The sequence below is a fragment of the Bubalus bubalis genome, chromosome 2 (genome assembly GCF_019923935.1).
Source record: "Bubalus bubalis isolate 160015118507 breed Murrah chromosome 2, NDDB_SH_1, whole genome shotgun sequence".
Taxonomy (NCBI): domain Eukaryota; kingdom Metazoa; phylum Chordata; class Mammalia; order Artiodactyla; family Bovidae; genus Bubalus; species Bubalus bubalis.
The window spans coordinates 176552627-176567904 of NC_059158.1; the positions used below are offsets into that span (position 1 = coordinate 176552627).

At 37.5% G+C, this 15278-nt stretch overlaps 1 protein-coding gene across 14 annotated transcripts in view; it reads right to left on the minus strand.

The window, feature by feature from the left end:
* EPB41 (erythrocyte membrane protein band 4.1) overlaps positions 1 to 15278 on the minus strand; it is a 182134-nt gene that overhangs the window by 44034 nt on the left and 122822 nt on the right. For 9 of the 14 annotated variants that reach the window (XM_044938039.2, XM_044938036.2, XM_025278582.3 and 6 more), the window contains exons 12-14: positions 4599 to 4792; positions 1282 to 1338; positions 1058 to 1099 (exon numbers count right to left, since the gene is read on the minus strand). In XM_044938039.2, coding sequence (XP_044793974.2) covers positions 1058 to 1099; positions 1282 to 1338; positions 4599 to 4792 — 293 coding nt within the window. The remainder of the gene's footprint in view (positions 1 to 1057; positions 1100 to 1281; positions 1339 to 4598; positions 4793 to 15278) is intronic. The other 5 variants (XM_044938037.2, XM_044938038.2, XM_044938040.2 and 2 more) reach the window with 1 other exon arrangement.

Sequence of the window (15278 nt, forward strand, 5' to 3'; positions counted from 1 at the left end):
TTGGCAAACCAAAAAAATATTTAAAATTAAATGTCCACAGCGAAGCATATGCCAACATGAAATGGTCACAGAACCACAAGGACATACAGAGGACACAATTACCAGCAGAAAATGGATGGCCTTGTTCATGAATGATGGGAGAATGCGATGATGATATTTAAACAGACAGTGCTCCTGGCTTCATTGGCTTCTTACATAAAAAGCTGTTTTATGTTGCTTTTTGAAGCTAAGCTGTTTGAGGGTTATCTTAAAACGCATGACTTTAAGAAGTCTTGAATCTCTGTGTTCCATGGAGTAGGCAAATGCTTTAAAACATTATTTAGCTTTTTGACATTGTTTCGTATTTAGTAATACTGCAGTACATACATCTCTAATACCTTCCATAAGAAAGATCTAAGGACATTTTATACAGAGTCAGTCAATATTCTATTCAGTAAAAACATTCATCCCACTCCCTGGCTAAGAAGAGTGAGACACAGAACAGCCAAACCCATAATTATTAGCAATACTGGGAGTTGCTGCTATGATGGTTTCCATAATGCTGTTGTTTAGTTGCTAAGTCATGTCTGACTCTTTATGATCCCATAGACAGAAGCACGCCAGGCTTCCCCGTCCTTCACAGACCCCCAGAGTTGACTCAAACTCAAGTCCACCAAGCATAAATACTGAAGGCATACTGTTGATTCCAAGCATATGGCGCCACTGTGAAATATTTCTTATATAGTTTAAAGGACAGATTTGGCCTTCACTTATTTCATTGTATTTAAGAAGGTGTTTTCATACTGAAAAAGTTTATTTTAATGACATTTTTCAATATACAGTACAGGATTATAATTTCTTTAGTATACATATGTGTGTGTGTGTGTATATATATATATATACACACACACACACTTTTGTGTGTATATATGTGTGTGTGTGTATACATCTGCTACTTGAAAGTACTCCCAGCTTAAGAGAAATCAATGAAAAGAATGGATCACTGTCTTTTTAATGCAATATGAAAGTCAGCAGGGGTGATGGTAATGTGATTTTGTGAAAGTGAAAAATGGCTAACCTTCCTCATTCTTATCAGATCTTCAGGTTTCTCTGCAAGCTTCTGTTTTGCCATTATTAAAAAAAAAGAAAGAAAAATGATAAAAATATTGGCTCATTGAAGTTTGTTTGAACCTTCATTTTATATATATATATAATTTTTTTTTTTTTAAGGAGCAGGGAAGACGGGAGAAGAAAAAATTAGGGAGGGAGGGAAAAAGGAACAAGTGGCCTGCTGGCACAAACCTGCGTTTGGTCACCGTTTGGGGTGGGTACTGTGACCTCGATGTGGGTTTTTTCCACCTACATTTAAGAAATAAAGTGGTAAAAACATTTCAGGTTAGTAGGTTTCTATGAATGGCACTATTTCCAAAACAGCCACATCTTTAGGTGGTTATAAAATAAACTGATATGATGCAATTGTACAGGGGGTGTTACAGGGAAGGACGCTGTTCTCAATAACAAACTGACAGATTCACCATCACATTCTCAAGGCTGAAGAGGTAATATGGACAGCCAAAGGATCAAAAAAAAAAAAAAAAAATTAAGGTAATTATTCTATTGATGAAGAAAACATGTTTCTACTTGTTTCTTAAAAAGTATTTACTAAAAACAATAATTTAGGCTTTAAAAAGTCATGTTTTCCTTTTTAAAAAATGATGTAGAAGTATTTTAAATGACAGTTAAAAACAAATTTACAAATGAAGATACTCATGTGTGACATATATGACAGAAACAAAAAGAAAGTCTTTACACTTACAGGACACATAAAATAAATCACATATGACACCAAACAGGTAAATACAAAAGAATTCTGTTAGTTGATCAATCTACTTAAGGAAGCGGTTTAACCCTTGAGTTTATTAGGCAACAACATATCACAATAAACTCAATGCAAATGTTACTGACGCATGCAGTTACTTCCAAGGCCGATTTATAAATAAGCACACACAGGGCTCAGCTGCAACATTCAACACACTGTACTCCCCTCTCCAGGGAGTGGGGGCCCATGTGTTTGGTGGGTGTGAAAGATTCATCCTCAGTAGTAGGAAGATAGTAACTAAGGCCTCCTGCTTAGCTTTGAAATACCTTTAGTAGCAGTCATTGTATATGCCCCAAGTGGAGTAAGCATAAATTTAAAAAACAAGACTGTTAAGAGAAAGCATAATAGTAAGCAATGCCTAAAGCACTGGATATATCAAAATGAGAAAAATGTTTTTATTAAGGGTCAAATCAATCACTCTGCATCTTTACATTCTTCACAGAACTTCATTAATTTGTGATTTTGACATATTCTTTGTTTTTGGCTTCCAAGCAGCTTGCTGGATCCTAGTTCCCCAAACAGGGATGGAAACCTGGGTCCTCAGCAGTGAAAGCGCAGTCTTAACCGCTGGACTGTCAGGGAATTTCCTTGACATCTTCTTCTTGATCACATCTGGCAGCCTTACCTCAGAATATTATGTCATTGTGCTGTTTTCTCTGGGACTGAATATAAGGAACATAAGATGACAGCGAACTTTGTGACACTGTCAAATCATAAGCACATCTGGCTGCAGCCCTTTTAACTGTGGAGGTAAGTCACAACTTGGGTTACTTCTGCTCTGAATCCCACCTGCTGTGTGGCTGTTCACAAGTTATTTCACCTCTCTGAGTTTCAAGTTTTTTATTGATAGAATGGAGACAATATCTTCATAGAGTTGTGAATGCTTAGCAAATATAAGTTTTGAATTATTTGGTAAAGCTTAAATTACTTGTTTAAATGAATAATGACTTCTTGCTTTGGGTCCTTAGCAATCCAACAGCAAGAAGTTGAGAGCCTCTACAGTTTAAGAATGGAGACCAAGTAGTTCTGCATATGCTCCTATAGAGAATATTAACTGAGATAAATATGCACACGAGGAAAGGTACTGTCTCCACACCTGCAAAATAGGTCTTGTCAAATGACTCAAGATGCCAAAAAGCTCTCTCTATCTGGCACCAAATTACTGTTAGGTAATAAGATTTCCACAATTACAGGGCTACTTTATTACTACTGCTGCTTTATATAGTAAATACAGCTTCAGGCAAATGCCATAATTAGTTTCTAACTGCTACAAATAAAATTAACTCAAGTCACTGTTAGCTCTGTCAGTGGTAGTAGAAGGTTATCAGAAGTGGCTTTCAGTCTGATCTCAATACAAGTATCTGAAAATGTATTTATATAGAATTAACCAGCAAGAAGGCCCCCTACTGGCACCTAAATGGTGAGCATATAACAGGAAGTGATCTCTCCACTCTGCTGAGGTCCCAAGAGCAAAGGGAGGGAACCTATTCATGAAGATACTTTTGTCTGCCAGATAGGTGAAAGAACAAGGAAGTTAGCACAAAGCCAAAGGAATCTTAGCCACCAGAAAGATTCCCTTGCCACTTCCGGTTATTCAACATTTTCAGTTAGCAATATAAATGAAAAGATAGTCAAAGTGCCAGGTGAGCTACCCTAACATTAAAAACTGAAGTAGTCTAGCATCAAAAAGGCACTGTTGATACTGAACCTTGTGGCCAATGTCAAGCACATTTGGCTAGAAACAAAAATGCAAACACTTACCATTCATTCAATCTCCCCCTACCTCTGGACTCGAGTTGGTCTCAAAGGACAGTGAGAACTATGTCACACTGAATACTTTTTTAATACAATCAAAACAGAGCCAGACTGGCCACGCTTTATAGATGAACTAGATATTGAACTGGCTCCAAAAGAACAGAATTAATCAATCTATCTGCCAAGGTGAGAGCACTTACTAAGGTCTTACACAGTTTTACATTTCTTAACAGACATATAAAAATGTAGCTTTTCTTATAAAGATTGTTTCTATTAATTTCTGTTGTCAACAGTGAGACTTGTATTTACTTTAATAAATCTGAACTGACACCTCAACTCCATCGCTGCTTAAATGTATTTTTAAAAGCTCATCAACATATAAAAGATTAGTTCAGGTACAGTTACTCCTGGGAAATCTACTAATGAAACTTGCGATTTTTCAACAAAGTTCAGTGACTGTGGTACAATCAACTCAGAACTATAAACAATTCAGTAGCATAACTTTCCTTCCAGAATGGATCTTCTTTTTATAAAGTTACTTGAGATTTGAGCAACCACATATATGTGCTTCATATAGTATCTGGATAGTCTCTGGGCACGTTACATATATATCCATTTTAGGAGATCAAATTATATTTTAATCATTACTAGCTGAGCTTACTCTTAGAAAGGAATGTGGAGATTCCTTCTGGATGAGTAAAAATTATTTTTAAAAGCAGATGATCACAGTGCTGGTGAGTTTTACAGACTCAGTTTTTAAAATTTAAGTTGGGTAAAGCTGTGTGTCACCTGAAAACATCTGGGAGAGCTTACAGTCTTCATGACATAATTCTTTGAAAATATTTTACAGGTTTCAGAAAGAGTAAGGAAGAAATAACTTCATTAGGATTTAACAAAAACCAGTGCTTTGAGAACCCTCCTGCTAAAGGAGTCAACACCTCTGAACCAAAAGTGAGTGAGCTGGACCTCTGGGCTTATGACATACCTTCCATGCTTCTGTGGGCTCTGGCTCAGCATCCTCAGAAAGTGCCTCTTCCTGTTTCACTTCAACCTGCACTGTTTCCTTCTGCGCTTTCTTGACAGGCGCACCTGGGACACCGCCTTCTGCGGCTTGACTCGGAGCAATGGCAGGTGCAGAGGTGGGCCGAGGACTTCGGTCTGCTGACTCAACGGCCGCTGCTGCATGAAAGAGACAAAAGTGAAAGAGAAGTGAAGGCGAGAGTCACTGTACCACCTTCACAGCCACCAGGTGAAAGAACTGTGGCTTCAGGACACATATGAGTGTTACCGTGTCCAGTGGTTAACATACAGAAGGTAAAAAATGAATTATCAGTGTTCTGGCAGGAGACCAATGGCTATAATGGACAAAAAAGTTAGAAGAACCCTGACAGAAAAGCTAAAAACTCATGATGATGATCATATTCTATAAAGGGTGAGATGGGAGGCAGGACGGGGGTGAATGTGGACAACAAAATATAAAAAAAAAAAAAATGAAAAGCTCATTTTATTAAAAAGTTGGCAAGATTGTTTAACCTTGTAATCTATTAGCTTCAGGAACTTGCAAGGTAGTCTATGAAGGAGAAAAAGGGTTAATTAAGTCTGATTTCTTCCAGGAAGACTTTTTGAAATAAAGATGCATTTATTAATAGGTGATTTCAGTAACCTAAAAATATATTCTAGAAAAGAGGATTAAGTCTGATTTTTCTGTTAAGCCTCCTTGGAATGATTACAAAATAACTTGGGATAAAGGAATCTTCTTATAAGACATGTACACTTTTTGATGGTTATTTAAGAGCAAATCTTTGAACCAGACACTTTCCTTTTTAACTTTTTCATTAAAAAGTAAAATTCAATCCATTCAGCTAGTTTATGCCTTTTGGCTGGGGCATTTAATCCATTTGTAGAATACTCTCTGACATAAATTGAAACAAGATATTTTTTGATCCACTTCCTAGAATAATGAAAATAAAAACAAAAATAAACCAAGGGAACCTAATTAAACTTAAAGCTTCTGTGCAGCAAAGAAATCCATGAACAAAACGAAAAGACAATCCACAGAATGGGAGAGAATATTTGCAAGCAAAGTGACCAACAAGGGATTAATTTCCAAAATACACAAACAGCTCATGTAGCTCGATATCAAAAAACAAAAAACCCAATAAAAAAATGAGTGGAAGATCTAAATAGGCATTTCTCCAAAGAAGACATGCAGATGACCAAGAGGCCCATGAAAAGATGCTCAACATCACTAATTATTAGAGAAATGTAAATCAAAACTACAATGAGGTATCACATCAGTCAGAACAGCCATCATCAAAAAAGTCTACAAACAATAAATGCTACAGAGAGTGTGGAGAAAGGGAACCCTTCTACACTGCTGGTGGGAATGTAAATTGGTACAGCCACTATGGAGAACAGTATGCATGTCCCTTAAAACACTAAAAACGGAGCTATCATATGATCCAGCCATTCCAGTCCTGGCCATATATCTGGAGAAAATCATAATTCAAAAAGTTACATGCACCCTAATACTCATTGCCCCATTATTTACAACAGCCAGGGCATGGAAGCAACCTACATGTCCATCGATGGATGAATGAATAAATAAAGAAGATGTGGTATGTATATACAATGGAATATTACTCATCCATAGAAAAGAACAAGAAAATGCCACTTGCAAGGACACAGATGGACCTAGAGATTGTCATACTGTGTGAATTAAGTCAGACAGAAAAGACAAATATCATATATTACCACTCATATGCGGAATATTAAAAAAAACAGTGTTATTGGGTTGGCCAAAAAGTTTGTTGAGGTTTTTCCTCAACACGTGAAAAGATGCTTTTTGGCCAATCCAATACAAATGAGCTTATTTACAAAACAGAAATAGATTGACAGATGTAGAAAACAAACTTACGGCTACCAAAGGGGAAAGGGGTGGAGAGGAATAAATTGGGAGATTGGGACTGACATATACATACTACTACTATAAAATAGATAACTAATAAGAACCTACTGTATAGCACAGGGAATTCTACTCAATAAGCTGTAATGACCTATTGGGAAAGCAATCTGAAAAGAATGGAGATACATATATATTATATATATATATATTATATATATATCAGGTGTATATATGCACCTAATTCACTGTGCTGTACATCAGAAACTAACACATTGTAAATCAACTACACTCCAATAAAAATTAATTTAAAAAATAAAATAAATTCAAAACCTTTGGTCTTTAGTCCTTAAAATAATCAAAACAACACTTTGAGTTCTACCCTACTCTCTCCCAGAGTCTTATCAATCTGCATCATCACTCCCATTCTCTAATATATTCAGAGCAGCAGTTCTCAACCAGGGGTGATTTTGCCCCCCACTCCATGAACATTTGGCAATATCTGGAGACACTTTTGGTTGTCACAACTGAGGAGAGAAGTAGGAAGGGGTACTGGCTCTAGTGTGTACAGTATAAGCTTGCTGGTTCAGTTCAGTTCAGTTCAGTCGCTTAGTCGTATCTGACTCTGCGACCCCATGAACCGCAGCACGCCAGGCCTCCCTGTCCATCACCAACTCCCAGAGTTTATCCAAACTCACGTCCATTGAGTCGGTGATGCCATCTAACCATCTCATCCTCTGTTGTCTCCTTTTCCTCCTGCCTTCAATCTTTCCCAACATCAGGGTCTTTTCAAATGAGTCAGCTCTTCACATCAGGTGGCCAAAATACTGGGCCTTCAGCTTCAACTTCAGTCTTCCAAAGAACACTCAGGATTGATTTCCCTTAGGATGGACTGGTTGGATCTCTTTGCAGTAAAAGGGACTCTCAAGAGTCTTCTCCAACACCACAGTTCAAAAGCATCAATTCTTCTGTGCTCAGCTTTCTTTAGTCCAACTCTCACATCCATATATGACTACCGAAAAACCATAGCCTTGACTAGATGGACCGTTGTTGACAAAGTAATGTCTCTGCTTTTTAATACACTGTCTAGATTGGTCATAACTTTCCTTCCAAGGAGTAAGCGTCTTTTAATTTCATGGCTGCAATCACCATCTGCACTGATTTTGGAGCCCCAAAAAATAAAGTCAGACGCTGGTTCCACTCTTTCCCCATCTATTTCACGTGAAGTGATGGGACCAGATGCCATGATCTTTGTTTTCTGAATGTTGAGCTTTAAGCCAATTTTTTAATTTTACTCTTTCACTTTCATCAAGAGGCTCTTTAGTTCTTCTTCACTTTCTGCCATAAGGGTGCTGTCATCTGCATATCTGAGGTTATTGATATTTCTCCCGGCAATCTTGATTCCAGCTTGTGCTTCCTCCAGCCTAGTGTTTCTCATGATGTACTCTGCATATAAGTTAAATAAGCAGGGTGACAGTATACAGCCTTGACGTACTCCTTTTCCTATTTGGAACCAGTCTGTTGTTCCATGTCCAGTTCTAGCTGTTGCTTCCTGATCTGCATATAGGTTTCTCAAGAGGCAGGTCAGGTGGTCTGGTATTCCCATCTATTTCAGAATTTTCCAGTTTATTGTAATCCACACAGTCAAAGGCTTTGGCAATAAAGCAGAAATAGATGTTTTTCTGGAACTCTCTTGCTTTTTCGATGATCCAGCGGATGTTGGCAATTTGATCTCTGGTTCCTCTGCCTTTTCTAAAACCAGCTTGAACATCTGGAAGTTCACGGTTCATGTATTGCTGAAGCCTGGCTTGGAGAATTTTTAGCATTACTTTACCAGCGTGTGAGATGAGTGCAATTGTGTGGTAGTTTGAGGATTCTATGGCATTGCTTTTCTTTGGGATTGGAATGAAAACTGACCTTTTCCAGTCCTGTGGCCACTGCTGAGTTTTCCAAATTTGCTGGCATATTGAGTGCAGCACTTTCACAGCATCATCTTTCAGGATTTGAAATAGCTCAGCTGGAATTCCATCACCTCCACTAGCTTTGTTCGTAGTGATGCTTCCTAAGGCCCACTTGACTTCACATTCCAGGATGTCTGGCTCTAGGTCAGTGACCACACCATCATGATTATCTGGGTCATGAAGATCTTTGTGTGTGTGTGTGTGAAGATCTTTTTTGTATAGTTTTCCTGTGTATTCTTGCCACCTCTTCTTAATATCTTCTGCTTCTGTTGGGTCCATACCAATTCTGTCCTTTATCGAGCCCATCTTTGCATGAAATGTTCCCTTGGTATCTCTAATTTTCTTGAAGAGAGCTCTAGTCTTTCCTATTCTATTGTTTTCCTCTATTTCTTTGCACTGATCGCTAGGTTAATCAACCCTAATTTAGGGCAAAGACTATATATAGATTGCTTTAGAGGGAATATACAATATATGCTTATGACAAAAGCTTGATCTCACAGAGTTAAGAGCTGTTTTGGTTTGGATTACTGGGCATCTAAGTTTCACATCACTCACTTTAAAACAATCACTCATACTCTTTTTATGATTTTTATCTTCCTTCTTTCAGGAACTAAAAGAGGACATCCATACACTTTGTAGTAAGAGCTCGCTGGCAATGTTTAGAAATGCAGTGTGTTTCCATATGATTTAATAGTTCTGATCATTAACCTTCATGTGCTGAGACTTTAAAATCTTAATTAAATTACATAGAAATCTGTATAATTTTTTATTACACACTTTCCAGCATTCTTAAATTAAGTATACTGAATTTAACTTTTCCTAATAAATTTAGACTCATAAGCAATAAAAATTAGGTAAAATAAAAGGAATTCCATGAATCAGGACAGATTAAAAAATTGAGATTCACAAGTATGTCATATACACAACACCAAAGAAGAAATGCTTGATGTGCTGTAATGAGCTCTAGAGAAAGAAATCACTCCTCAGGGCATACACAGGAAAAAACAACAGAAACCCAAGGATCTAATTTATCTTTCAGTAGAAACTCTGTAGCCTCTTGCAAGTCCCTGCTCCTCGTGGGTGCTCTAAGCCCTTCAACGCAAGAATGGCAGATGGCAGACCAAATCTAACAACACAGGGGAATGTGACAAAATATTTTGCTCACAGTTGTGTCAAAGTATCATTATACATGTGTATTCACACCTCCTCTCAAAGAATTAATTTGACTCTGTCTGGCATCAGAGAAGCACAGCCCATTCATTCTTTCACCATGTGTTATTTTGTCACTTGCATTTGGTTTTAATCCAACACTAATATTGCAGAGCCAAATGATTTAAGTTTTCAGTATTCCTAGCCCTGGCAATCTGTGCTATATGTGGAAAAGTAGGTATAAGTGTGGTAACTGGCAGTTAGAAACAGAGGCAGAAAGTTGCAACATTTGCAAAGTATGGAAGATATTAACTCTATGGGAAGTTCAGCTCAGCTGCTCAGTCGTGTCCGACTCTGCGACCCCATGGACGGCAGCACGCCAGGCTTCCCTGTCCATCACCAACTCCCGGAGCTGGCTCAAACTCATGTCTATTGAGTCAGTGATGCCATCCAACCATCTCATCCTCTGTCCTCCCCTTCTCCTCCCACCTTCAATCTTTCTCAGCATCAGCATCTTTTCCAATGAGTCAGTTCTTTGCATCAGGTGGCCAAAGTATTGGCGCTTCAGTCATTTCAATGAATATTCAGGACTGATTTCCTTTAGGATGGACTGGTTGGATCTCCTTGCAGTCCAAGGGACTCTCAAGAGTCTTCTCCAACATCACAGTTCAAAAGCATCAATTCTTTAGTGCTTAGCTTTCTTTATGGTCCAACTCTCACATACATACAAGACTACTGGAAAAACCATAGCTTTGACTAGACGGACCTTTGTTGGCAAAGTAATGTCTCTGCTTTTTAATATGCTATCTACATTGGTCATAACTTTTTGTCCAGGGAGCAAGCATCTTTTAACTTCATGGCTGCAGTCACCAGCTGCAGTGATTTTGGAGCCCAAGAAAATAAAGTCTCTCACTGTTTTCATTGTTTCCCCATCTGTTTCCCCAACTCTATGGGAAAGTTGGATATAAAAATACATTACAAATCCTAAGTATTAGTAACTTTAAAGTCATACCTAGATCTTTGTATTTTTTTCTTACAGGTTAATATTATTCCAAGAGTATGTTGAGCAAAAACTTAACTATGTACACATTGATATGCAATTCAAGCATAAAATATCACCTAGGACCTCTGGAGAGAAGCAAATTCCTTTTCTCCATAAAAAGGTATAAAAAGTATGGATCACAACAGAGAATCATGGTAGTGACTGTGGTTCTTGTCTTTTTAACTTTTTACTTTTCTTGTATTTTTAAGCAACTTGAGATATAAGTCACATACTATAAAATTCACCCATTTAAACTGTATAATTCAATGCTTTTTCATATATTCAGTGTTGGAGGTAGTGATTACTTTTTAAGATATTCTGGCTTTTCAGTTTTATGAGTTCATTTGTTAGCTATTAAAAGATTTTGGTGCATATATAGAGAACACTTAACTCTAAAAATTTGAATTATTTCCCATTTCTGAAGGTCTAGACAAAGAAGAGTCCTGGCTGTGATCAGTTTGTGGGCCCATTAACTCCAGTATTATATTGCTCTTATCTGACAACAATAGAATCAAATTATTTATTAGAGTAGTGAAGAGTAAAGCTCAAAGCGATCATATTGAGTAAAAGGAGTCTTAAATTCTAGTTCTAGCTCTGTTACTAGCACAATTTCTGCTAGGATGGCATAGGTACAATGGGTATGCAATGGGTCAGTGGTTCCATTATCAGAGGAGCATGATTCATCTTTGGATCTTGAAAAAATGAACAAAAAAACCCAGCTGACGCTCATCTCCACCACAGACAGATGTGGTATCTCAGAGTGAAGCTCGGGCATTTGCTCTGTTTTAAAGCTCCAAAGGTGACATGGACATGCTCCCCGGCAAGAGCCACTGCAGCCACTACTCACAGGGCGGATACGGCTTGGCGTGTGAGCCTGGGAAGTTATATGACTGCTTTGTGCCCCAGTTTCCTCAATCGTAAAACAAGAATTCCTAAATGCTTTTTGTCCACTCGATTGTTGGCACTAATAAGAATATATAGAAATGATTTGAAAATAAAAAAAATGCAACAAAAATATAAGCTGAAAAATCCTTGTCATCATTATTAAGCATATTCTTGTGACCTCCTACTCTATCATATAAATTGGGATCTGAATCAGTTTTAGTTCTTTAGCTGGTGAAGCAGATGCTCTGAGCACCAGATATAACAAAAGAGAAAGGGAATGTTGATTAAAATGAGGTCTCTTATAAGTAATACTTACTAAGTTTCCCTAATACACCATCTTGAGCTTAGAGGCTTATATTAATTAAAAAAAAAAGGAGGCCTAAGAGGGGAAAGTTTCTCTGTTAAGAAGAATGGAAAAGGATCCAGGAAAAGGAGGAAAATAGTTTTTATAGACACGTTTTCAAATTCTTATACTGAGCAGACAGTACACAGAGAAACAGAAGATGTTTGAAAACAGAACTACAAAAAATGTCCTACTCAGTTTATATGCAATTTAGATGTTTAAAAAATAATATATAAAAAACATTTAGAACAGTACCTAGAGCATGCTAAGTGCTCAATGAACTGCCTAATGAACTCTTTTATCCTTCCTCTTCTACAGAAAAGAAGTTATCCTGGTGAAGGATAAAAAACATGGCACTGGCAGAACAGTTTTAGATATTCTTAACTCTGTCACTGACTATGTGACATTGGGCAAGTCACTTAAATTCTAAGGTTTAGAATTTAATAATGATGAAATAATAAACATCAATGGATATTCTTTTAAGAAATTAGAAAAAGGACAGCTCAAAAAAGTAAAAAGAAAATAATAAAAATACTAGCTGGCAAAAATTAAATTAAAAATATATTACAGGAAGAAAACAAAACCCAAAACTGGTTCTTTGGAAAGATTAATAAAATGAACATATCAGTTGCAAGCTTGTTAAAAAAAAAAAAATAGGGATATGTGTATAACACCAATATGAGGAACACAGAAGGGGACACTGCTGTAGATCTTACAAATATTAAAAAGATATACAATTTTACTGCAATAAACTTGAAAATTTAGATGGACTGGGCATTTCCTAGAAAAAGCACAATTACCAAAACTGAAACAAGAACTAGAACATCTTAATAGTCCTTTCTAATAAAGACATTGAATCTGGAAGCAAAGAACCCTGCCACAAAGGGATCTTTAGAACCAGCTGGCTAGAATTTATAGGTGAATTCTTTCCAAACATTAAGGAAGAAATAATACCAATCTTACCCAAACTCTTCCAGAGAGCAGAAAGAGGGGATATTTCTCAATTTACTTTGAGGCCTGCATAAACTTGATACTAAAACCTGACAACATTTACAAGAAAGGAAAATTACAGGCCTATCTCTCTCATGAATATCATTGCAGAAAGCTTTAAATGACATAAGAAGAATATATTATGATCAAATTGAGTTTACTTCAAGAATGCCAAGAAGGCTTAACAATGGAAAGTCAATCAGTTTAAGCCATCATGTAACATAAAGAAGGAGAAAAATCCTATTACTATATCAACTAATGAAGTGAAAAGCATTTGATAAAAATCACCATTCATTCATGATAAAAACTCTCAGAAGTTTCTTTCTCTGATAAGAGGTAGCTATGTAAAACCCAGAGCAAACATCACACTTAATGATGAAATACTGATGCTTTCTCCCTGAGATTGAGAGTAAGACAAGAGTATATAAAGAATACCCACAAATTAATAAGACAGACAGCCCAATAAAAATACGAGCAAAAGATTTGAACAGGCACTTCAGAAATAATGATATGCAAGTAGCTATAAATTATGAAAAGGTACTTAAGTTCATTAGTCATCAGGATATGACTGAAAACTTTTTTATGGTCAAAAAAGTTCATTCGGGTTTTTCTATAATATCTTACAGATTTCCCCCCTAAGAACACAGTGTATAACTTAATAAGAACTGGCCAATATTAGTCAATAGACAGAGACATCAAGGTTTTTTAAAATCTTGAACTATGAGGTTTCTACAGCCGGAAAAAGAGAAACAGTAAACATATGATTTCTACAAGTAATAGAAGAGTCTTTCTAAGTAAAACTTTCTAAATTGGTCAAAGTACCAAAGCTCAATAACCCTTGAACTGTTGATTATTTTGCTATTAGAAAAGATACATCAGGCATAATATCTATATAACAAGGAAATTTCATTAAGTGGAAAATGCCATGGAATATGGTATTGGATAGACGTGGGTTTTTGTTTAAGCTATCTGTGAGATCTTGAATAAGCTGCTTAAAATTTCCAATTACAGTTTTCTCACTAAAAAATGGGGATAAAATAATGGGAATGATAGCTCTCCAAAACTAAACTGGAGGTAGGGTGACTTATTGGACAAGAAGGTGATGCCTGATGCTGTTATAAGAATATGGCAGGACTTCCCTTGTTAAGGGAAGAATCTGGTTGAGAATCCAATCGCTGATGCAGGGGACATGGGTTTGATCCCTGGTCCAGAAAGATTCCACACGCCACGGGGCAACTGAACGTGTGCCACGATTACCGAGCCCGCATGCTACAACTACTGAAGCCTTTGAAACTAGAGCCTGTGCTCAGCAACGAGAGAAGCTACTGCAGCGAAAAGGCCGTGCACGGCAATGAAGAGTAAGCCCCACTCACCACAACCACAGAAAGCCCATGCAGAGCCACGAAGACCAAGTGCAACCAAAAATTAAATGAATTCTTATTTTTAAATAAGAATATGGCAGACATGAGGACTGAGTCTTCATACCTTAGACTTAACTTGTCCAACTCTGCTCCTCTCTCAGACTTTCGCACTGGACTAAATGATCAAGCCTAGGAAAAACCTTGATTTTCTTTTCCTTACCATCTCCAACACTTAATTTACCAGTAATCTTGTCAGACCTGGCTTCTGAATTATATCCCTGATCAGTTTGCACTATCTTTAATGCCAATATTCAAGTCCTAGCTGCTGCCATCTCTCATGCAAATCCAGCAACAGACTTCACCATTATTCTGCTTTTCTACCCCTGGAGTGGAGTAGATCTTTGCACTAGCCACATGTGTCTATTTATATTTAGTTAAAAATGAGTTTCTCAGTTTCATAGCCATATTTCAGGTTCATAATGGCCACAGGTGGCTACTGGCTATCAAATTGGACATCACAAAATAGAAGAAAGTTCTATGGGACGGCACTGATCTAGACACCTGCCAAGCTCACTCCTACCTCCAGGGCTTCATACTCACTGCTCTCTCTTCAGGAATGTTCTTCCCCCAGATTTATTTATTTAACCTCATAATTCAGGTTTCAGTTCAGATGAAGCTCCTCAGAGAAACCTTCTGAATTCAGATTGGACCACTCAGTCTGACTTATTAGAAAAGACCCCGAAGCTGGGAAAGATAGAGGGCAGGAGGAAAAGGGGACGACAGAGGATGAGATGGTTGGATGGCATCACTGACTCGATGGACATGAGTTTTAAGCAAATTCTGGGAGATGGTGAAGGTCAGGGAAGCCTGGCGTGCTGCAGTCCACGGGGTCACAAAGAGTTGGACACAACTGAGCGACTGAACAACACTTCAGCCTGAAGCAGCTTCTCAGCTGCCCCATCCCCAGACACTGTCCCTCCCACCACTCTGGCTGTTTTCTTTACAGCGCTCACCACTATCTGAACGTGTTTT